The sequence below is a fragment of the Gigantopelta aegis genome, chromosome 6, assembly GCF_016097555.1.
Source record: "Gigantopelta aegis isolate Gae_Host chromosome 6, Gae_host_genome, whole genome shotgun sequence".
Classification (NCBI taxonomy): Eukaryota; Metazoa; Mollusca; class Gastropoda; order Neomphalida; family Peltospiridae; genus Gigantopelta; species Gigantopelta aegis.
In genome coordinates, this window is record NC_054704.1 from 100,635,355 (window position 1) to 100,661,307 (window position 25,953).

Genomic DNA, 25,953 nt, shown 5'->3' on the forward strand with positions numbered 1-25,953 from the left:
ACAGATGAACTAGGATAATGATGAAGGGTTTCATTACAGATGAACTAGGATAATGATGAAGGTTATGTTATAGATATACTAGGACAATGACGAAAGGTTATGTTATAGATGACCTAGGATAATGATGAATGGTTTCATTACAGATAAACCAGGACAATGATGAACGGTTTCATTACAGATGAACTAGGATAATGATGAACGGTTTCATTACAGATTAACTAGGATAATGATGAAGGTTATGTTATAGATATACTAGGACAATGACGAAAGGTTATGTTATAGATGAACTAGGATAATGATGAACGGTTTCATTACAGACGAACTAGGACAATGATGGTTTCATTACAGATGAACTAGGACAATGATGAACGGTTTCATTACAGATGAACTAGGACAATGACAAAAGGTTATGTTATAGATGAACTAGGATAATGATGAACGGTTTCATTACAGACGAACTAGGATAATGATGAACGGTTTCATTACAGATGAACTAGGACAATGATGAACGGTTTCATTACAGATGAACTAGAACAATGATGAAAGGTTATGTTATAGATGAACTAGGACAATGATGAACAGTTTCGTTACAGATGAACTAGGACAATGATGAACGGTTATGTTACAGATGAACTAGGACAATGATGAACGGTTTCATTACAGATGAACTAGGACAATGATGAACAGTTTCATTACAGATGAACTAGGACAATGATGAAAGGTTTCATTACAGATCACCTAGGACAGTGATGAAAGATTTCATTACAGATGAACTAGGACAATTGTGAACGGTTTTATTACAGATGAACTAGGACAATGATGAACGGTTTCACTAGAGATGAACTAGGACAATGATGAAGGTTATGTTATAGAAGAACTAGGATAATGATAAACGTTTTGTAACGAATTAACTAGGACAATGATGCAGATTGTGTTAGAGATGAAATAGGACACTGATAAACGTTTTGTTATATATGTTCCAGGACATTGATACATTTGGTTATAGATGAGTTAGAACAATTCTGTTTTGTATTGTGTATATTATGGATGAATAATCACATGCCATGACGGTACGTTTGGTACAAATTAATCAGGAAAGTATCAATCAGGACATGAACTACTTTTGTTATCAATTAACTTGGACAGTGTTGAAGAGGTGTAGCTATAAATAAACTAGGACAATGAAGGATTATTTCCATAATGGCTGAATTACAACACTTTATGATAAGGAGTTTTCTTTTGTATATAAAGATAAAATATCTCACTTGAATGTTGCTGCTGCAGTTCATATTCGTTTCTAGTATCTGTATCCACTGCATTCTCAGGATAACATACATGCTTATTTGATCAAGACTACACACTAGATAAGACATTATACATAAATAACACAAATGTAACTTTTATTATATATATATATATATATATATATATATATATATATATATACTCTTCAAAAAAAGTAACGCAAAAATGAAATTTTCCTAATAAATATGGATGTGTGGAAACATTGAGTTCCGAACACTAAGTATGTTGTGTAATGGAGCGTACCAAATGCATTTTCACCAGCAAAGTTGTTCGGAATTTGATGACCTTGAAGACAGGTGTGAAAAAGTTAACAATCGCAAAACTGCACCTGCAGTCAATTCAGCGATTTGAACGGTCGGCATGGTGTGCACGTGCAAGAGGCACAAGAAGCCCTATAAAAGTGCAGGGTTCAGGACTTAGCTGTACTCAGTTTAAAACTGTCAGCGTAGCTTTCACAATGCTAAGACTGAATGAAGCACAGAGGAACAACGCCGTCGGACAATTGGAAGCAGGCGAATCCCAATCAGAGGTTGCGAGGCTTTTCAATGTGTACCCTAGCACCATTTCAAGATTATGGATCCGCTACCAGGCGCATGGATCAACACGTTACCTTCGCAGATCCGGTAGACCACGTGTCACCACTCCTGCCCAGGATCGCTACATCCGGTTGCGCCACCTATGCCAAAGGACGACCACGGCTACCTCCACTCAATCTGCAATACCGGGACTGCGTAGGATCTCTGACCAGACTGTCCGGAACCGTCTACGAGAGGCAGGATTGCGACCCAGACGTCCTGTTAGAGGCGTGATTTTAACCCAGCAGCATCGACAGCTTCGACTACAATGGTGTCAAGCACACAGGGTATGGCCTCAAAGACGATGGAGACACGTGTGGTTCAGCGACGAATCGCGATTCATGCTCCGCAGACAGGATGGAAGGGCACGTGTCTACCGCCGAAGAGGTGAACGTTTTGCACACAATTGCATACAGGAAGTGGACAGATTTGGTGGAAGAAGTGTGATGATGTGGGCAGCCATCTCTTACAACGCCAGGACAGACTTGGTGCACATCAGGGGGAACTTGACAGCACAGCGCTATGTGGACGAGATCTTGCGCCCATACGTCGTCCCCAACATGGCCAACGGCAACACTGTTTTCCACCAGGACAATGCCCGTCCTCATACAGCGCGCATCACCACAGCCTTCCTAGCAAACAACAACATCAATGTTCTCCCAAGGCCCTCCAAATCCCCAGATTTAAACCCAATCGAGAATTTGTGGGATGAACTGGATAGACGTTTGCGACGACGACAACCCCAACCTCAGACACTACAACAGCTGGCTGCCGCTTTGGAGGCCGAGTGGGCTACAATTCCGCAGGATGTCATCCGTCATCTGATTGCTTCGATGGGCAGGAGGTGCCAGGCAGTACTTGACTCTCATGGGGGTCACACTCGTTACTGACTGTACGTGACGTCAAACGGGACCTTGGGAACTTGAATGGCTGTTACAACAGCCTCTGTCAATGTTGTTTATCTGTGTCAAATTGCAAGTTTCTGCCATGTTTCTTTCATGTATTAAACGATTTAGAAACATACAATGAAAATCTGAGTTTGCGTTACTTTTTGTGAAGAGTATATATATAGTCAAACCTGTCCTAGGAATGTCCCTTTAACAACAGCCATAAGGTGCACTCAAATAACCGATCTTCACACCTTCAGGAATACAAGTGCCCAGTTAGTCCCGACATACCTACTGTGTATCAGTTAAGAAAGTATGACTATGAAGTGCATCTAATTGCCTCTGGGCAGGCTACGCTTGACATTTGTATGTTCACGTACTATGACAATACACCGCATGAAGTAGAAATTAAATAATTAAATGGAAAGAGAAAACAAACTTGTTGAGAATGGTTAATTTAATACATTCCAGTTGCAGTTTTTGCTGAAGGAGGCGACATGTCAAAGGTTTATTTATAGTAAACTGTGAATCACACATCCGTTAATTAGCAGTACAGACACTAAAACAAGAAACAACAACAAATGTTTTAAAGACTATATGTCGCAACCTGTAATCATGTATATATATATATGTCAACATCATCAAAACCGTATCTCTGATACCATAAGTCCAACGATACACAATTTAGTTTAGGACTTTTTGCAGACGACACTGCAGGTTCCGCAGGTTTTATTAGTTAAATTTTTGGGAGTGATCTTCGACCAGACTCTTACCTTCTCTGCACATATTAACGAGGTGGTCAATGCCTGCAAGCAACATATTAACATGCTCAGAATACTCACTGTTACCACCTGGGGGGCGGACAGGCGCACCATGCTCGCTATTTTTGAAGCATTGATAGTCTCTCGCCTCCAATATGGATCTCAGGCCTTTAACAGTGCCTCCCCCACCCAGTTAGCTAAGTTGGAGGCCCCCTACAATGCTGCTCTTAGAATAATATCGGGGGCCCACCCAGGTACCCCCAATATCAGCATCAGGGTGGAGCTTGGAGTACTTCCGTTAAGTGTGAGGAGAACTAAACAATGTCTTAAATACTGGTTTAAAGTTAGGAGTGTTGTTCCAACACACCCTGTGTCTCTTATGACCCAGGACAACACCATTACGGGAAAGATATTAAATAAATCAGTGTTACATTTTACTAATCGTATTGTAAATAATTTGGAGCTGATGGACCTGCAGCTTAGCAATAATCCTAGTATTTTAAAACCGTCCGGTAGACTTAAGTATCCGTCAATTAATTTAAAATTAAGACATGAAACCTTAAAAACAGATTTTCCTCCGTTCAAAAATATTATATTTAAAGCAGCACTGTACGATTTATATTCCGACTATATATGTATCTATACGGACGGATCTAAAGACCCTTTGTCGGGCAGGACCGGGATGGCATATTATGTCAAAAAGGACCTAAACGACAAACCATTTTCCTGCCGAGCACGGCTCACCGACCGGATATCGGTTTTTACCTCGGAGTTGGTGGCCATACTCTCGGCACTAAAGTGGATTTTATCAACTGTAAATAAATTAATTGATATAAACAAAAAATTTCTTATCCTTTCGGATTCCCTCAGTTCATTACAAGCTATAGATGCTGGCAAGTCCAGCAGCTCCTATTTAATACCACAAATTATTAATTTGACTAATTATATAATGGATAGAGGCCACACCGTTGGGATGGAGTGGATCCCGGCCCATGTGGGCATCGCTGGCAATGAGATGGCCGACTTAAATGCTAAAAAAGCACTACTACACACAATAATTAATATTAATATTAAGCTTAACTGTAATGAAATTATGGCCACAGCACATAGTAAATTAATTTCCTTTTGGCAGACTGAGTGGGACAGAAAAACAAGACTGTGGCATTATCTAATTAAACCTAAAGTAAACAGTGAAAGTCCCACCTATTTGGACCCACATACTACTAAACTAATCACCAGGCTACGATTAGGTGTTTCTATGGGCCTGAACGAGAGCAGAGCCAGAATTAGTAAATTAAGCAAACCCAACTGTGCCGAGTGCGGTAGACTGGATAATGCTCGTCATTTTCTTTTCTACTGCGCCCGGTACAGTGGGGAGAGGACAACACTTAAAAATACTTTTATTAATTATGACTTAGCTTTTAACCCAATAGTTATGTTTAACCCTCCTAAATCTTGTAAAAATGTTATTAATAAGGCAATAGTTAACTATATTAAGGAGACCGGTGTGAAAATATAACTTATAGAGAGGCTAGAGGTCGGCTGGACTGGCGAATAGGGCAAGTCGGCAGTATGTTTAAGGGGCGAAACGCTCTAGTAGGACTTATATATATTTAGGAGGTATCTGGACACACTCTGGAGGTGGCCGGCACTGCTCTCGCACGACACACACGGCCGGTACCAGATCTGGTAAGTTTCTTTTAGAGGATGCCCCCCTTTTAGTATATATATTATTTTTTCTTTTATTTTTTGAGTATTTTTTATACTAGCCAGTATGAGCGCGAATGAGTGGAGGATAGAGCGGCAGCATTTGGCGGGACGCACACCTGGCAGTGTGGGCCCTGCCTAGCTGCCGGCCGGACTGAATGGGAAGAGAATGTTGGCTAATGCTATGTGTAGTGGGAGAGGCTGGACGCCCAGTTGGGTTGAGCCACTCCCCCTTCTTTTAATATTATTATAATTAGTAAATCTTCCTCTTGGCATTTTAATTATTGTTTTAACTATACATGTATACTTCCCTGTTACTTTACTTTTAAACAGGTATTAACCTGAGCAGTCCTTAGTTAATATAACTAAATGAAAATAACCGGACTGCTACTTGGTGCCGTCCACCTAACGAACAGTGGTCATCTGGACGACACCAAGGCTTATATAGCAATGACCTTGTCATCCGTATAGGTGACGCACCCTAGCGGGTGTAGGCGTATGATTGCTGGAGGAATCCAAAGAGACACCTCGGACTCAACAACTGAATGATTATTCCGGAGATACGTTTCCACCGCGGCGGTCCGGACGTGATTGGCGGGCTTTTCATCACACATCATCCCTTATCCTATCATCCCTACCCACCCTACCTTTCATATCTACATCCTAAGTATGTCCGAATGGCTGTATGGATAACTTTGGGTTAGACGGGATGGGGGGGGGGGGGGGGGGGGGGAGACGGGACGCCGTGATAGGATGCTTATTTGGGTGCGGTAGGGCGTCAGCGGTTTTGACCGATAGTTTTCCTGGTAGGAGGCCTCCCCCTCCCGGCAAACCTGCCCCGTGGGAATCCGGCCGGCCTTTGGACCTACCATGGGGTTTCGCACAAACTGGATTGGACGCGATGCCCCGCCCGCCTATACCAACCTCCTTCCTCAAGGGCTAAAGTTAGGTTACTAAGATGTAATAATTTTTTATTTATTAATAGTTGAAAACAATATTTTGAACTGCCCGGTCAAAAATGGCACCAACTAATGTTACGTTAAATGATATAGCCCGACTTCATATTTTATATTGGTGCATAGTAAAATTTTATATATTAAGTAAAAGAAAAAGAAAATAATTTATAAATTTACAGATAGTGTAAATAATGTTTTAGATAATTATTAATAAGAAATTAAATGCAGTTATATCCCTTTTCTTTTGTAGTAATAACTTTAAGGTCTTACCACATGTTTATGTCCCCCTCATATAAATACACCCCCACCTCCCCCCTCCCGCCATGGAACCGTGGACTGGCGATGCCAGAACATGGATCCATGGTGGGCGTGCCTGAACCATATATGGATAGGGGCACGAGAAAATAGTTCCAGTTCCAGTTCTCTGAATAATACAGCGAATAAGTATTTGTCAAAATAGTGGTTGATTCCATGAATCTCTATCTATAGGACAGCCACTCCTGGGGAGATCATTTACTGGACAATTAAACTGACTTGTCAGCATATTTCAGGATATGAAACAAAAATGCACATAAGTGGTACCTGTAATACCACATTAATTAGGTTGACGGATTAATATTTAAAGTTTTTGGAGAATCATGGCTGAAAATATAAAAGGAATAAGGAATAGAGTTCCTTTAACATGGAAATTTAACAAAAGAGTTAATGTTTTGTTAATGTTTTGTGTTCAACATAGTCTGCACTTTATATATAGATTAATTTGTGTGGAATGTGAGGTGATTGTGGTGTGGGATGGTGTGTGTGTACGAGTGTGTGTATGCATATGTGTGTGTATGTGTATGTGCATGTGTGTGTATGTGTGCGTGTGTACACAATTCTAACTGGAAATAACCTGAAAAGCATGCTGTACTTACGGTTACTTCAGTTTGGGTTTTTGGAATTTTACACTCTGGTGATTTACCTCTGCTATGTTTAATTTCTGCAGATATTGTTTCTTGTCCTGTGAGACATAAAATACAAATAAATTAAGATTAGATTTCCTCCTGAATCACAGTTTATTTGAGGAATATTACATGCGAAATTATACATTTAGGAAACCATTTGATAAATGGTACAGACACATTCATACAATAATCAAAACGCCAACTAAGCATTATATATATATATATATATATATATATATATATATATATATATATTGTGACGACCGAGCGTCTGAATGTTTTGTGAATGGCTAGTAATAAACTCCCAAATAACTATAGAAGGCAAAGATGACACAACACATTTGTAAAGTTCAATAATTTATTATGTAACAACAAGAGTAAATAGTTTTTCAACAGTCTCAATAAAATATTCTTCTTGCATTTGCTATCAACACGCACTTTCAGGTCATGCACACTGCCCAATATATCATTAAATGTTAGTAAAAACGAACATTGTCTCAACTATATGTATTCATTAAGGTAAGTAGTATTCAGGTTACCTAGTTCAGGCTTCGAAATTCACGACGGCTCCACGGCATTTGCCGTACTGCCTTGTGCCTTGTGCCTTTGCCGTGATGCCTCAAAAATACCACTTATTTTACGGCTATGAATAACCGTGCCCTTTTAATTACCTGCCGTGGTGCCCCTTTTGTGTATGTTTTTTTTTTTTGTGATTCTCTGGAGATACCTTCACAAACTAATAGATAAAATTAACATATCTACTTTTATTATAGATTATTTTATTTTATTTCTTTAATGTTAAGACTTTAACATAACTGTCCAGCCATTCAAATATAATTTTCTTTCAGTCATACTCCATCTGCTCAGATAGTCCGAAACCAGTGGACTTTGATCCATTACCTGCTGTAATGAGATGGAACAGCAGCAGTGTTTGTTCAAGGAGACCAGATACGTCATAATCTCTCTCCACCAAAGTTGTCTTTAAGGACACCACAAAAAATTTAAAATACTGTTTTGTTTAATGACACCACTACAATACTTTGATTTATTGATGAATGACCAATTTAACAGAATTACAGATAAAAAGTTTTTTTCTGGTTAAATTGACTTCCTAAAAAAAAAGACTGCCTTGGTGCTCTTTGAAAATGTATGAACGTAGCCTTTGTGCCTTTTAGGTTAGCCTTGGTGCCCTTCATTTCCTAGATTTTTAAAGGCTATTATAGCCTGCCCTTTTAACACCGAATTTCGAGGCCTGCTAGTTTATCATTAAGCTACATTATATCATTAAATGTTAGTAAATCTAACATTGTCTCAGCTATATGTATTCATTAAGGTAAGTAGTATTCAGGTTACCTAGTTTATCATTAAACTACATTATGCAACTGCACAATTATTTCCATTATAACTAAATTTGTTTACTTATACTCTAACTTCAGATTTGCTAGTTTAAACTATTGCTTTATCTTTAATACTACAGTTCACTACACCATTTCTAATACTACCTCTCACTACTTCCTACTACTTCAGTACTATATTTGTCTACTCTCTATCACTTCAATACTATAATATCTACACAGGGTGGCACTACATCACCCTCAACTACCACTTAAACACTATAAACTTAGTAGTACATCACCCACAACTACTTCAACTATATTTCACTTCTCACTCTACACTACTTTTAAACTATCTTCTCTTATACACAGTGTGAACTACCTCACTTTTCACTTCTTCAGCAATACTTAGTATATTAAACTACACAAACTTCTATTTCAATACTTCTCACTCTTCACTACTTCTATACTATCTTCTCTTATACACAGTGTGAACTACCTCACTTTTCACTTCTTCAGCAATACTTAGTATATTAAACTACACAAACTTCTATTTCAATACTTCTCACTCTTCACTACTTCTACACTATCTTCTCTTATACACAGTGTGAACTACCTCCCTTTTCACTTCTTCAGCAATACTTAGTATATTAAACTACACAAACTTCTATTTCAATACTTCTCACTCTTCACTACTTCTACACTATCTTCTCTTATACACAGTGTGAACTACCTCCCTTTTCACTTCTTCAGCAATACTTAGTATATTAAACTACACAAACTTCTATTTCAATACTTCTCACTCTTCACTACTTGAGCAATATATTAAACTAGACAAACTTCTATTTCAATACTTCTCACTCTTCACTACTTCTACACTATCTTCTCTTATACACAGTGTGAACTACCTCCCTTTTCACTTCTTCAGCAATACTTAGTATATTAAACTACACAAACTTCTATTTCAATACTTCTCACTCTTCACTACTTCTATACTATCTTCTCTTATACACAGTGTGAACTACCTCCCTTTTCACTTCTTCAGCAATACTTAGTATATTAAACTACACAAATTTCTATTTCAATACTTCTCACTCTTCACTACTTCTACACTATCTTCTCTTATACACAGTGTGAACTACCTCCCTTTTCACTTCTTCAGCAATACTTAGTATATTAAACTACACAAACTTCTATTTCAATACTTCTCACTCTTCACTACTTGAGCAATATATTAAACTAGACAAACTTCTATTTCAATACTTCTCACTCTTCACTACTTCTATTCTATCTCCTCTTATACACTGAGTGAACTATCACTTTTCACTACTTCAGCAATATTAAACTACACTTGAACTTCTATTTCAGTACTTCTAACTCAATAAACTACATATTCCTATCTCAGAATGATATCACTTATGTCCAAGACACTTTATCTCAATGTTAACGTTTCACAGTAAATACCATAGCACTTCTGGGCTCTCAGTTTGATTTAATTATTATTGCCAAATATAATTATCATGTTTACTGATGCTACTTATTAGTGAGAATGGCTATCTAATTCCAAATCTTTATTTAAAAACCCACAATTTTATAAAATAAACAAAATGGGTCCCAACCCACCTAATATAAGGGCAAAGCCAGACTGACGGCCAGCGTTAAACATTGCCCTTTTATAACTTTTGATAATCAACGAAAAATCAGCATGCTGAATCAGTGCACAAGGAGGGTATTCACGTCTAAAACGACCAAAATCAGCATGCTGAATCAGCGGAGCCGGCTGAATCAGCGAACTAAGATCCGCCCCCTGTTTGGCTGGGTAAGGCTAGTCACGCTAAAAGTACACCCGACTTCCCTATTACTAGTGTAAACTAATACCTCAATAAATTATCTAAACAAACATATACAGTAAATTCTAATCTTATTCGTGTTCTTACGAAAATAATAATTTAAACTTTGGTTTTCTAAAGTTTAGTTGTATTTACTGCTGAAACGTTTGACAGCTGTGACCATTATCGGCCATTACCGCCATTTGCATATAAACTTGATCTGTTAAACACTCAGAAGTGACAAGAAACTTCGTGCCACGACATGACATCATTAAAATATGAATTTGGAATGTACACAAGTAATAATTACATCATTTAAAAGGGTCGACATTCGCCCAAACGTAATAAAATGGACATAAAAGACTTCGTAAGTTGGCGGTTGGTAATGGTCTCATACCGGACTTATGTGAGCGCCAGTTTACAATTATAACAACAACAAAAAACGTAACTCACAACAGTATTACTTATAAATATACTGGGTTCTCACAATATATATATACAGCAGAATTGACAGCCATCTACGAGGCACTAATCTGGATTAAAAACAAGCAATATCCCAAAAGCGTTATCTTTTCAGATAGCCTTAGCTCCATTCAATCTCTCCAAACTAACAAATCCACTAGACCAGACATCCTCTCAGCCATACACAAAAAACTCCACGAACTAAACCTACTTAACTTATCAGTGGTATTTGAATGGGTCCCAGCTCATGTAGGAATAATTGGCAATGAAATAGTGGATTATCGAGCCAAAACAGCACTCTCAATCACTAGTACAATTACTGCACTACCACTAGGAATAACAGAGTTAATGTCACAAGCAAAAAAACACTACATTAATCATTGGCAGGCTAACTGGGACCTTACAACCAATACGTGGCATTATAACATCAAGCCACTAGTCAACTCCATCCGACCTAAACATAAAAAAACCTCTGTAGATAAACTAATAACCGAACTACGATTGGGTGTCTCCTCTCAGCTTAACAGTTGCTCATTTAAAAAACTTAACCCTGAATGCGACTGTGGCACCCACGAAGATATGAAACACTATCTCCTGGATTGCACGCTACACGACCAACAGAGACAACTCATGATAGGATCAATTACTGAAGCCAACCATAATCAACAAATCACGCCTAACTTCCTATTAAACCCAGATAAATACTTCAAGCATAAAACTTTCAACGCAGTCTATCAGTTCGTCCAGTCCACCAAACCAAAACTTTAATTAGTACAACGACAGGCACTCCTAACCTTTCACTAGTACGCCACTAAGAAGGAACTGCTACCAATTCGAACTCTACTCGATGCTTTCCGACCTAGAGGCCAAAGGTGAACAGGTAAAGAGGGGTGCCACTTAACACTAATCAGCTATCATAGGGACTACTCAAAAACCACCCACTTGTACGCCCCTTCACAAAGAGCTGCAACCAATATTGAACTCGGACCCGATGCACTCTAGTGAAAAGGGACAGACGGTGGGTCGGTAGCAAGTACACGCAAATAGAGTCATGCAGCCAACCAGGATAGGCCCACTAATTACCATCTTTTTTTTCCCAGCTCGCTCATTTGTACAGTCCAGTGAACCTCGACCCAGGATTACCACTTGTATATATTGCACTATGTATGCACTCGCACCATGCACTTTATTATTAATGAACAAATCTAGCAGACCGTGGTAAGTCACTAGAGCACAGAAGAACAGCTAAACACCAAAGAACCAAAGATTAACCAAGTAAGAAATTAACCATTATATTTTGATGACATGTATACAATTGCTGATATAATCTGGGGGGGTATAGTGTGTGTTAACAATTATAGTGCATGCATGTGCATTGACTCAGCATGTATGTACACTTATTTCCATAAAATGTTTTAGGGGGGCGGGAATCAAAAATTACCTCCTACATTAGGGTTATGTGTGTCGCTCATAGGATAGCTCATTAATAATAAAGTTAACCATGCAAGCGCTAGGCTTTTTAACCAATACATACACTATAAGGGCTTGCCCTTTAAATTAGATACCTAGATTAGTCTAATTCCCCCCCCCCCCCCCCCATTGCGTTAAATGCTACACAAAGACGGAGGGGGAGGGGTGGTCGTGAAGACCGTTGGAATCATTAGAGTAGGGACGTAAGACAATAAGTACAACCTTAACACCAAACTAGGACTACATACAGACTACACGCTCACTGCAACAGTACACAGGATGCATTGACTAATGATAACAATGCATCCGCCCCTCATTTAATGGCCCAGCACGTGCTCTAATAAGGAACCGGACAAAAGAATACTGGTTCCGGGTACACAATTGCAATGCACCCGGGGGAGGCCGAACAAAAGAATATCAGCCTCCCCCACCCAATCCCCAAATACTTGCTGCTGGAAACTTGTACTTGGTGTCACTAAGGAGGAAGCGGAAGACCATGCCAACATCAGCACGTCGACCACCCCGGAACAAAACGCCTTGCCTACCAGTGTCTACACAATTGCACGAGTCTCCTCTGGGTTGTTATGCCACGACCAAAAGAGGTCAGGTCCTTATAAGGACCCTACGGACAACCTAGGGAGACAACCAGCATCACGAAGGTCTATAATTAACGAGCTACTCTCGACCCACTAACGAGCTATTCTCGATTCAAAACACATTTACCTTTCGACCGACCGTTCAAAATTGCGCCAAATTTCCTCAACAAAAATGTGCACCTTTTCTCTTTGGCATTAACAGCTCCATTCAAATTCCATAGCACCACCACCACCCCTCCCACCTGCTACCGATTCAATCGGGCTGCTGGTGCTCCCTTGCACCTGCCAGTGTAGGCGGTCCCTCCTTCCCCCCCCCCCTCCCCCCCCCCACCTTTCCTGTCATGGACGGAGGAGCCGGCCAAGGCCAGCTCTTGTGCCCACGACAGGCGTGCACTACAACAGCTTGTTCTGAATGTGCACGTAAAACACTTTGACCTTGACCTTGACAATATATATATATATACACACACACACACACACACACACACACACACACACACACACAGACAAACATACTGTGTGTGTGTATTACTCAAAAACGAAAGTTAATGTTAACTGAAATGGCATAACATTTATAAATTAACCTATTTTTATTAATTAATATTCACATCTGAAAAGTTTTCCATTTACAAATGACATAAACTCATCAACCTTTGCCTTAAAGGAGGGGACAATTAAGGCATTTGGCCTGGTATGCATATTCAACGATATATAATGCACATTATTGCTTACTATCAACAAGTATAATCGTATAGTTAATTAATAAAACGGTTAAATGTGACGGCTATTATATATAACGGGCGCAGCCATTTTGTACCATCCCAGTGAATACGCCCCCTGGCGAGCTGGTGGTTACGTAATACCTAATGTGTCACGTCAGGAATTAGTCTTCGAACTGAAGAAACAAAACATGCATACCTGCTTATTGTGAATGTATCGCAATGTTCTGTAATAATAGCCATCCCAGTAAGCCAGCAACAATTATATATTATATTTCCATACACCATTGTCAAAGTTTTGAAATAACTGCATTATGTACTGAAATGTTAATCGGAGTGTTTTCTTGGTTAATTGGTATTTTCTTTCCGTGGCCTGTACCCGTGGTTCCTGATTGGCAGGTGCATATTTAGACGGTCCCCAGACACTGTGTCTAGACTCGCTAAAACGACGTGCCTCTTTTATTAAGATCACATGGTATTGTGTGAAAACCGCACGGATATCCCTCAAATCGTAATTGCTATCGGCCTTCCTGCTTTATTACTGTAAGTAATTCCGTAAAACCCTTGATTAAGTAGACTTTCCCCATCTAAAATCACAAAACTGACCAATTACGTCGTCCCAAAGAAAAGAAAAGTATCACTTGGGTATCTGAGTGGTCGTTTTTGCTCGAACGTACCTTACCAATAGGCCTAATAATATGCATTTTTTCTTTGGATTCTCCATTTCCTTATATTGATGCAAATTGAAATAAATTTATTTAAATAATTTATTATACTATCAAGTCATTTATGTTGTTTTACAAGTCAGGTTTATCTTGTCGTAAATTAGAGCATTTGTTTACACTGTGATAGACGGAGCTGACGTCACTTCGCCCCACGCTATACCACCGGGTCGTCACAAAAATGAAACAAAATGGCTGTCCCCAGTTAGCAGGAATAATCATGTTTTTTTTATTAACTCTAAAATTACACGTTTTTCATTTGTTAAAATGTCAGTATGTGTTGGTGGTCCAGGTATGCATCTTTCCAACACATAAGGCTCTTGTATGAGTTGACCCTACCTTTAACACAACAGGAGGATCTGGTTTTCGTTTAATTTTATTCAACCATGGCAACTTTAGACGTCATAAAAGATATTTGCTAAACTTTTGTTGTTATATATATATAATCTATGTATGTATGTATGTATCTATATATATCTATATCTATATCTATATATCTATATCTATATCTATATCTATATCTATATCTATATCTATATCTATATATATCTATATATATATATATATATATATATATATCTATATCTATATATATATCTATCTATCTATATCTATATATATATATATCTATATATATCTATATATATCTATATATATATATATATATATATATATATATATAAACAGAAAAACCTCACCTACACTCCTGAACAACTTTGTTAGCACTTTTAAACAATTTCACAGAATTATGAGTGGGCAGACGACCACATATACATGTAGCTAGTTAGCCATGTATAAATATATGTTGCTAATCAAGATCAAACTCCGTACGCAATGGTCACTTATTAATTATGCTGTTTAATACTTCAAAGGTTTTACCATTATTTTGTAGTGTTTTACATCAACTAATGAGACTGTTCAAATAACTTACATCTCGCATCCTCTGTTGTAGTGAGGCAGGTACATCTGATATTATATAGGTCAAGATGAATTTGAATACCAACAATATAAGCTGAAACAAATACAATTCATTACACGTGGAATGATTCATATATTACTAGGACTTGAAATGACTAATCTAGTAATTTGTGTTTGCTCGTATTTTGAAAGCTACCCCACAAAAGTTAAGAATTATGTTATGGAAAATGGGGCATGCACTGTCTAAAAAGTGTCAAAAGATGGATTATGCAGAGGGAAGGGTTCTTATAGAAAGAGCTTTGATCCTTTATAATTACAGTACCTCTTTAAAAAAAATATAATTTTAAATGACACTTGTTTTCACTTAAAACTACTATGTTCAACATATACTGTGTCAAGTGAGGTATCATCAACTGGCACATAAAATCTGACAGGATCGTGCTATCTTTCAGAAGATAAACAATTTTGTTTCGCAACATGAAATCTATAAAGTGAAGTGATCACAGCAGATGAATTTTCAGTAGCTGATATGCATACCACAAATATAATGACAATCCATAATTTCTTCTGCATTGAGAAGTTTTCACTCCAAGACGACGTGAAGGCAATGATGAAGGCATGTGATAGAATTCCAACAAAGTTAACAAACGTCAAAATCGTGGACCACATTCCTGCAATTAAAATACACCCTCACTACCTAGTATGCCAACGCTAATAGTTCTTATGTTTTGTGATTAAATATACATGTAAACAATTAAAGCAATGTTTAAAATATGTTACCAATAATTCTTTCGAAATGAACATGTTCAACATGAGACGTGGAAAGGGCACAGTGATACATCACAGAGGGCATCACGGCATATTTGTGGCCACCGACAAGCACTGTTTTTTGGAGCACCACGGCAAGTAAGAGGCCAACCACAACACTTGCAGTCAGTACAGTTTTATAACGTTTTGTCTGTTATTGTTGATACTATGGCACCGATATAATATAAAATAATCGAGAAGAAAAATTATTTTAGATTTGTACTCTGTACTTGTTTTAAAAAATGTGTATATATATACAATAACTAGATTTTGGTATGTCCATCCCATGTAACATTCTCTAAATATAATCAAAAACCAGTAAATAATTTATGGCTGTTCCAGTAATGATCACATTGGGGACAGGAGACAACTTATTTTTGCACACTCACCACCTACAAAATTAAATTTTGCATCGAGAAACTGTTTAACGGTAGGCCGGCTTACCATTCATAACATAATATTAATGCTGCCTTCTAACTCCCAATTCACAAGAGTCGGAAGATGGCAAATTGGGAGCACTGCCTCCTCAATTCTTACAATAATGTCCCCCAGTTGAAAGGTACATTAATATATAGCATCCACTAATCCAACCACCACCAAGCCCCACCACACCCCGTTGATTTGATCATCCGATGTTTATGCCCTTGTGATCACTTCTAGGACAGCCCATATGATACCAATGTTTTCAGCAATGAAGGCAACTGGTCTCCTGTACCACCACAACATTCGTTTGGCATCAACGTGGATATCCACCCAAATGACGATGAGAGCCACAAGAGGTGCTAACGAAAATGATACGCCGAATAGCTGAAAGAGCACGTCAATTCATTTACTATTTGTGTGTTAAATGGCACCCAAGCACTGCTCTAATCAGTGGCTATTAGGTATATAAGTATTGTAAGTATTGGGATATGTGGTGCACAGATTGATAGGTGCATGTGGATTCAGAAATGAGAATATTTCTCAGGAGAGTTACAACTAAAATTGAATCTTTTGGGCTGAATCATCTAGTTATCATATCTTGCATTAGGTGAGTGCAGAATAAATATTCCAATGATCGAAAATTGGTTGGTTTGCCAATGTGATGACCGATTATAAAAATCCTTAACTGATTGTGTTGGAAAATGTTAACTGTAATTGTTCCCCTAATGTAGATGATGGAATTAATATGTTGGGGCTGGTGTTTGTTTTCAAGTGTACAAAAAGAAACAATATATTAATAAATGTAAAATAAGCATTATGTAGGGTCTATCTCAGTAAAAACGACAATAGGTTCTTAGAGCTAATAATTAAAATCCTTCTGATATTCTTACAATTCAAACTGATTGTGTAATCGAAAGATGATCGGTTGGTGCAAAACGATTATAATCGATGATCGATGCAGTGTAAGAGAAATGACCCCCAGACCTTAAGAGCGGTAATGGGATGTTTGTATAAGTTCACTGTAAAATGGGTTAAATACAGTATGAAAAGAAATACGAAAATAAAGAAGAAAACCTACTCACCATAAGAAATCCATACATGATGACTTTCTCTGTGTACTCAGAAAGAGTGAAGTCGCCCAGGTCGGGTTTTAGTCTTTCGTTCGTCAAGAACTTCTTCTCAAGAAAGTGTGAACTGATGGCATCATTCGTTGATGACTGGTTCACTTGATTCTTTCGACACCACAGTGGACACTTGACACGTAAGAAGGAGGGACGATGTTGCCAGCGTTGTTTAAGAAATCTTTTGAAAGACAAATAGATTTTACAACATATATTGCATATTAAACGAATAGTAATAATAATTTACAAAATGACTTTGTTTACATATACAAGTTGATGACATATGTCCATTGGCGTCGCGAGAGTGGGTAGGCACGGGGTCCATGCCTCCCAGAGCATTAATATCTATGTATGTAACAGTCAACCTCGACATACATACAATATATCGATATTCATACATTAATACATAATAGCCAGTGCTAGGTCTGCCCACTGTTTTATACACGTAAGCGCGATCGACCGCGTAGATTGTAGGCCCCATGTATGAGTTAAAGAGCATCCTTGTATTATGGATGCCTCAATAGCTCAGAGCGCATCGTGGTTAGTCTGCAATTTGCGGGAAATTCAGTGCCAGCAACGGCATGGGACCATTTGTGAGGCCAGAAGGATTTAATTATCTCCTGTGTCAGAGCGTTAATATTTATGTATGTAACAGTCAACCTCTATATACATACACTATATAGATATTCATTCATCAATACATACATACATACATAGTGTTGGCTGCAATGCCACCCCCCCACCCCTCCCCACACACATACACACACACACACACCCACCCCCATCCCAATATAAAATCCAGTGCATATGTCTCATAGATTTACAAGAGGGGCCAAAATATATGGATATGCAGGCAAATATTTCAATATTTTCAGAACATTGAATCAAACATAACCAATTAAATATTGCTGCCCCACCTAGTAACCCCCACCTCTTATATAAACATATTTGTTTCAAACTTTTATTGCCACAGAATTATATAGTAATATAGTATATGTTTACAATCGGCAATCATTTAAAAAAGTACAATATGATTAAATATGTTTTATTTAATATCACCGATACATATGTGGGATCACATCCTTTACCATGTTTGCACGGAGTGTATATTATCGTCAGCGTACGTCTGCTATGGATGTCCCTGTGCAAATGTTACAGACATTTTTAAAACGTGAACAGTTTACAGTATTAAATGAATAACGACCGACACAAGAGTAATGTTGTAATTTATTATAAGTTAATTAACTTCATAACTAAAAGTAAATTCTATTCATTCTTGCATGACTTAAATTCCATGGTGCCAAAATCGAGGGTTGACAACTAGAACTGGTCATGTCCACTCTTTGCGAAAATGAGACTTTTAAAAAACAACTGTTTTGTGTCCTTTACCTTTTCTTTCTTTTTCTTTCGAGAGGGGGGTGTGGGGAGGGTTTTTTTTTTTTTAGTTTTGCGTTTGTTTTTTTGTTTTTTTTTCCTTTGCTTGTTGCCTTTGTGTTTCGGTGGGTTTTTTTTACAGGGAAAGGGGAGGTTTGGTTTTTGTTTGTTTGTTTGTTTTAGTATTCGTTGTTTGTGTGTTTTATTGGGGTATTTTTACATTTATTTTACTGGGGTGAGGATTTTTTGTGGGGGTTAGTTTTTACACGCAATAGAAGCGATCCAAAACTGAATAATTTGAATAATTAAAAAATATTTTTTGGATTATTCAGAATTTTTAAAACATTAAAATGTTTAATTTAGAAACTCATGACTTTGGGCATATCTAGTTTAGGTTATCAGTCCTCGATACGTATCTATAAATAACTAAATGAAATAACAAACTTACGGCCAAATGAAGTCTATGAGGAACTTGGGGAATGGCTTGGCGATCATCAACACGAGAACTTGGATGGAGAGCTGTGACATGCACGTCCCCGAGCACCTGTCGTATTGCGAGTTTCCAAACAGCCACGAATAATCAACTCGCTGTCAAGTTGAAATCAGTGTAATTATTGTAAAATAGTACTATGCTTAACGACAACACTAGAGCACATTGATTTATTAATCATCGGTTATTGGATGTCAAACATTTGGTAACTTTTGACATATAGTCTTAGAGAGGAAATCTGCTACATTTTTCCATTAGTAGTAAGGATCTTTTATATGCACTATTTCAGACAGGATAGCACATACCACGGCCTTTGATATACCATTCGTGGTGCACTGGCTGGAACGAGACATAGCCCAATGGACCCAGTGACGGGGATCGATCACAAACCGTCTCTCTCTCTCTCTCTCTCTCTCTCTCTCTCTCTCTCTCTCTCTCTCTCTCTCTCTCTCTCTCTCTCTCTCTCTCTCTCTCTCTCTCTCTCTCTCTCTCTCTCCATATTCTGGATTAATCTACTGTGTTTCAATTTTAAATTGCAAATACATGCATGCATGTTTTCACCAATACTGTATATATTATGAAGAGGGTCTAGCAAGTTGTTGAAAAATCTGTATCCAATCCATATGGTTTTTAAATGAAACAAAATATGTTTGAAGTATTCAGATATTAAAAATATGAAACTGGTATTACGCTATAGAATTTTGGTATTTTAAAATCATGATTAAATGTTGGTCAGTTTAGATAGTATTGGCAAAGCGAAGTAATATAATCTACAAAAAGTTTAACGTTGAGACATTTAAAAAAACAAACATAGTTTGATGCATATTGCATATATTAAGCAGGAAATCATATATTTCAGTACCACGATTTCTTGTTTTCAACCAATATCCCGCAAAATATTTTCATTACGCTCATCGGACAAAATCGGATGAGTTTCACTATTAATTTATATGTGATCAAATTAAAGATAAAAGATCAATGTATTTAAAGACATTTTATATTGTTCGGCTTAATGTTATTAAATTCAAACAGTTAACTGCAAAAATGCTGGCACTCTGTGAATGTTGTGCATATTTATTAATATTATATACAAAATGTGTTCCTCCTGAAAACGTATGGTATTTATTATGTACTTTATTGTGTGTTTTATTAAGTATTGTTATATATTTCATGTCTTGTCATCTCGACTGCTCACGATTCTTTTCTCCAGCTGTCTCTCGATGTGAGTAGACGTGTCTACGTGCGCTCTCGACCTGCCCGCCCACCTGGGGGGACTGATAGCCAGCTTTGGTACTCTGTTGGAGTTTCGGGTCACCTATACCGGGTCACGGGCAACTGTGTCTTTGGTATATGGTGACCCGCCTCCAAAGAAGAGGAAAGGAGGGATTGGAAGAGGAAGGAGGAAGAAGAAACCCGTGCTAGGGACGGCCCAGGGGGGGACAAAGCTGGCGGCTTAACCGCCAGCGGCGGTCCCTTCTGCGTCGCCGCCCCCGCCGAGTTCACCGGAGAGGACGCGACAGTCATCGGCTCCCGCACCCCCGGATCGGCCATACTCCGAACAGGACATCGCGATGTTCCAGCGTACAAGTGTGACACCACCGACCTCCACCTCCACCCCACAGACGACGACTCCGGTGCAGCGGTCAATTATACCGACCGCTCCCGTTGAGTTATCACAGGGACTTGTTGTTGCAGCGGCGAAGAGGAAGGCGACATCACCGACCACCCAGCCAGCCAAGACTAAGCCGCCGCCGGAAGCCGTGCCCCCTGTTGACGACGAATGGAGCCTTTCCATCAATGGACTTCATCACCAACTCCATCAGTACATGCAGGGGGACACGCGTGAACCACACCGACTTCGGGGAGGATTTTTCAATGTTAACTGGAAAACATTGGACGACGGCAGCAGCTACGAGCTACATACCAAGATCTTCAGTGGGACGCAGGGAATAATCGTCACGCACCGAAGGGACCAGACATACAGTCAGTGCATCTTGTTTTGGAAGATCGACAATAGATCTATCCACAAGATGCTCAAAGCAGTCTGTGGCCCCGGTTATTCCAGTGTAGTCAAGACTCTAAGTCAGCGAAAAGACCAGCTGCCGTCACTCCGAGATACTCCAGGTTCCCCGAAGTACAACCAACCTTATCTAGGACAGGTAACCTCCTTTTTGGGGCTTAGTTGGACTTTAAAACTTTTTGGCCGCGGCTCAAAATTCTTATGTTTATTTTTTTATAAATAGTCCAACACATTTTACTTTGGCGCCCGTTCAATTGCTCAAATCACCTTAAAACCTTTTAGGCCGAGCAGTCAAACTTACGTTTGGGTTTAAATCCTTAGTCCGGACATGATTATCGGTGCAGGTATTCTCCGTACACTTAGGTTTTTTACAAGTTGAACCAAAGGAATCGAACTTTAGCCAATGAGAACATGGCCTTTACTTGGTGTCTACTATTTGGTCTGCGCAGTCACTGGACCTCTACTAAATGGTTTAATTCCAAATTCTGCCCACTTCAAACTTACCCCCCCCCCCCCCCCCCCCCCTTGTCCTGGACTTAGTCACTGGCGAATGTCAGAGACTAAGCCCATGACAGGCGTGTATGAAGCTTTCGTGGCATATATGCACGTTAAACTGTTACCCTGACCCTGCTCACGATTTGTAAACTTGTGTACTCATTTTGTGTCATGAAGTGGTGATCTTGAGCCTGCGTTCTATTCTGTTCTGTTAATTTCTGATACATGCAGAAATCTTGGTCACAGTGTGTCTCTCGTGCATTGATGAAAGCTATCGAAATGCGTATCGACTAGGATTCGTCAAACGTTAATCTATACTGGTACTGGTCATAGTTTTCACTCTAAACTGTTGTGTAAATTATTAAGTTTAAAACCACGTTACAACTTCGACACATTACAAGGCAAAAACGTTTTGGTTTTGTTGGTTTTGTTTATTTATTTATTCATTCATTTATTTTAACCATATTTAAAGAAAATTCTGAAAATATCTACTAGCAATTAATTTTTTTTTCTGAATATAGAATGATTAATATTTTCAACAATAAACTTGTGAGACAAATATTAAACATGAAACAAAGAAATAAATTTGTAATTTATGGTACACAACAAACAGGTTTATTTCCTGCATTAACAAAATAGCACATACATAAAAAGGCAATACATATGGAACTACGACGTACTGAGGAAAAGGCTATTAAGGAGCACTGTAAAGTAAAACATAACGGCTATTACGGAACACTGTAAAGTCAAAGACAACGGCTATTAAGGAGCACTGTAAAGTCAAAGATAACGGCTATTAAGGAGCACTGTAAAGTCAAGGATAGCGGCTATTAAGGAGCACTGTAAAGTCAAAGATAACGGCTATTAAATAGCACTGTAAAGTCAAAGATAATGGCTATTAAGGAGCACTGTAAAGTCAAAGATAACGGCTATTAAGGAGCACTGTAAAATCAAAGATAAAGGCTATTAACGAGCACTTTAAAGTTTACCTCTCTGACAAACGCTATATAGAAGCAAGATGCGTAACTGTTGACAAACTGAAAGGCGAACAGTTTGATGATCAAAGCGTCATGGTAGAGCGTTTCAGTCTGGTGGTTCTCTGAAAGTAAACAGCATAGTTCATTTCATTCTATGGCTAGCTCCAGGGGTGGATCCACGATTTTGTAAAGAAGGCTCACAGAATATTTGTTTTAAAAAAAGGACCTGTTTGAGTTTGCAGCATGCCAAAGGCAAATTAGCGACACTCCCAAAGATAGCCCGAGTACTCTGACCGGAAGAGAGCAAGGCGGAAATGTGGACGGTTGTAACACTCTCAATACAGAAAAACCACTTGTATATCAAAATTGCGCAATGTGTGCTTACCAAACGATAGTCAAAGATTTCAGCCCTAATACAACAATATTCCTATGTTTGATGTTAAATACCTTTAGACATAGTAATCATTAATACACACACTACAAAGAAAAAACCTGTCAGCAACTACTTATAAAGCGGAACATTATTGAAAAGGGTTGCTGGTGGGTTTCTTCCTGCAGAGTGTGTATGTGATTTTATGCAATCATGTGATACAAATGTCCCAAAAATTCTATTTTTAATGAATATATTTTCTTTTTTCAGGATGTTTCCAGGGTTGAATGAAATACATTTATAGAAGGAAAATACCGTATTTAAACTATAGAATGACAACCCAATACTGTAGATGTCCTTTTCAAAACGTTATAAAGGTTTGATTTGTTTAACAACACCACATTGATTTATTAATCATCGGCTATTGGATGTCAAACATTTGGTAACTTTGACATACAGTTTTGGAGAAGAAACCCACTACATTTTTTTCCTTTTTGTAGCAAGGGTTCTTTTAATATATATGCACCATCCGACAGACAGGGTAGCAAATATCACGGCATTTGATATACCAGTCGTGGTGCACTGGCTGGAAAGACAAATAGCCCAATGGCCTCACTGATGGGAATCGATCCCAAACTGATCGTGCATCAAACGAGCACTTTTCAACTGGGCTACGTCCCGCCCCAAAATGTTACAAACACTCCACAGCTGATAATTTAACATGTACAGTGCAGCTAATTTTATACACATACCCCAATCAGTCAACTTTACAGCCATCCGGTCATACAGCTGAAAAATAGAACAAACAAAGAAAAGTAACATTTGTTAAATTGGCGTTTTATGAAGAATTTGTGGCACAAATTTATTATTTATTTTGTTATTTTTACTTTTTGTATGACAAGAACAAATACCTCTTATTATAATGAATTATGACATATATCTAATTAAACTCACATACCCTAGTTTTTAAACACTACCGCGTGCTTTTTACTATTAGAGCCGTTTTTTAAAACTAAATTCACATATTACTAACATCTTATTGTTTAAAATATCCATTTCTGTTCTCTTAGTAGGTATTTATTCCCATTTCATCATTACAGACTGTTGTTTCAATCTATTTATCTGGAAGTTTTACAGGTTTCTAATTTAAACTTAGTGTTCATTTTCACGGGCTGTAAATCTGGTCTGCAACTTTAAATGAACATTATAAGTGAGTAAAACCGTGATATGTTAAAACTGATTCTATGTTCAGCCTTGGTGATATCCAACCTTTTGGAGTACTAAAATGAAGACAGCGTTTAGCAGAGAGGACACGACTGTTGTCAGAAAGATGCAACCTGGAAGCTCCATGTTCGGACACACTTCAACATTCATGGTAATACGGTAGGCAATTACACCAACAACAATGCCCAACACCACGCAGATCTGAAAACACAAATCATATGTATGTATGTATGTGTGTGTGTGTGTGTGTGTGTGTATGTGTGTATGTATGAATGTATGTATATATGTATGTACATTGCCAAACGTTACGAAATGTATTATGTTCACTTCGCCTATTTTTATTAAACTTCTCTTTCTTCTGGGGAGGGAGAAGTCGCCTCTATTCAATTCTCGATTAGGGCCTGAATATATATATATATGTGTGTGTGTGTGTGTGTGTGTGTGTGTCCAGGTCCTAATCTGGAATATGTATGTGTGCGTGTGTCCGTGTGTTTTCATATTCACACAGAACTGGCTGCTATTTTAATAATGATTACTGGCTGTTTACATCGAGTGGCAGCACGTTACAATGTTTAGTTATTTATTACACTGACATGTAAAAATAGTGAAATATAGCACTTGTATATGTGTGAATGCACCTTTAATTGCATTTGTGATAAGATTAGCTGAAAACATACCATGAAAAGCACAAGAGAAGCTGATACAAAAGACTTGAGACGTTGTTTTTCGAATGGGTAATACCATACCTTTCCATTGGTTATAGGATCCTAAAATAATAATCAGCATATTTATTAGTTATACACATACGGGTGCATGCATACACACAACACTCACATGCTTGCATAAAAGACGTAAATGTATATCCATACGTACTCAGAAATTATAATTAATTCTTAAATAGTTCAACAATATTTCGTCGACATAGATAAACAAGACTGAAAAGCTATGAATGTTCATCGATAACTATCGGTAATGCATTATTACTGTTCGAAAATGTTACAATTACATAATATTATGTAAATATACTCAAATGTTTGTTTTAAGGTAAGACAATTTATCTCATGCAAAAACATACGTCTTTAACATAATACTGAGGTCTGTCTGATTCTGTTTCCTCAAATTCGTCAACATCCCACTCATAGGCAAGTGTACCTTCCTTCCGCTTCCACAACTTCAAAACAATAGTACCTAAAATGGTAAAACATTTGTGTACACATATATTATAGAGGGTAATACACGATTTACCAGTTATTGTCAAATTTTCACTTAATACGAAATTTAGTGTTTGACAAATAAAATTATTTGACGAGGACATGCATGTGATAATAACTGGCACCGAGTGTGTTATTCTATCTAATACCTCAGCCATTCGTTTTTTCTAAAAGCACTTTATTTGTTTATATCTATAATCATAATATTAACTAAGTAAAACCTAAAATCAATCGCAAGTTAAAAGTATATAACCAA

General features: G+C 38.0%; 1 protein-coding gene across 4 annotated transcripts in view; it reads right to left on the reverse strand.

Moving 5' to 3' along the window:
• LOC121374252 (anoctamin-7-like) overlaps nt 1-25,953 on the reverse strand; it is a 63,327-nt gene that overhangs the window by 13,687 nt on the left and 23,687 nt on the right. For all 4 annotated transcript variants that reach the window (XR_005958214.1, XR_005958215.1, XM_041501275.1 and 1 more), the window contains 11 exons: nt 25,562-25,674; nt 25,164-25,253; nt 24,532-24,687; nt 24,015-24,051; nt 22,905-23,014; nt 19,359-19,498; nt 17,498-17,717; nt 16,670-16,799; nt 15,723-15,856; nt 15,199-15,279; nt 7,106-7,191 (listed from right to left, as the gene is read on the reverse strand). Coding sequence is in view for 2 of the 4 variants with exons in the window: in XM_041501275.1 (XP_041357209.1) it covers nt 7,108-7,191; nt 15,199-15,279; nt 15,723-15,856; nt 16,670-16,799; nt 17,498-17,717; nt 19,359-19,498; nt 22,905-23,014; nt 24,015-24,051; nt 24,532-24,687; nt 25,164-25,253; nt 25,562-25,674 (1,295 nt within the window). In the remaining 2 variants the exon portion in view is untranslated. The remainder of the gene's footprint in view (nt 1-7,105; nt 7,192-15,198; nt 15,280-15,722; nt 15,857-16,669; nt 16,800-17,497; nt 17,718-19,358; nt 19,499-22,904; nt 23,015-24,014; nt 24,052-24,531; nt 24,688-25,163; nt 25,254-25,561; nt 25,675-25,953) is intronic.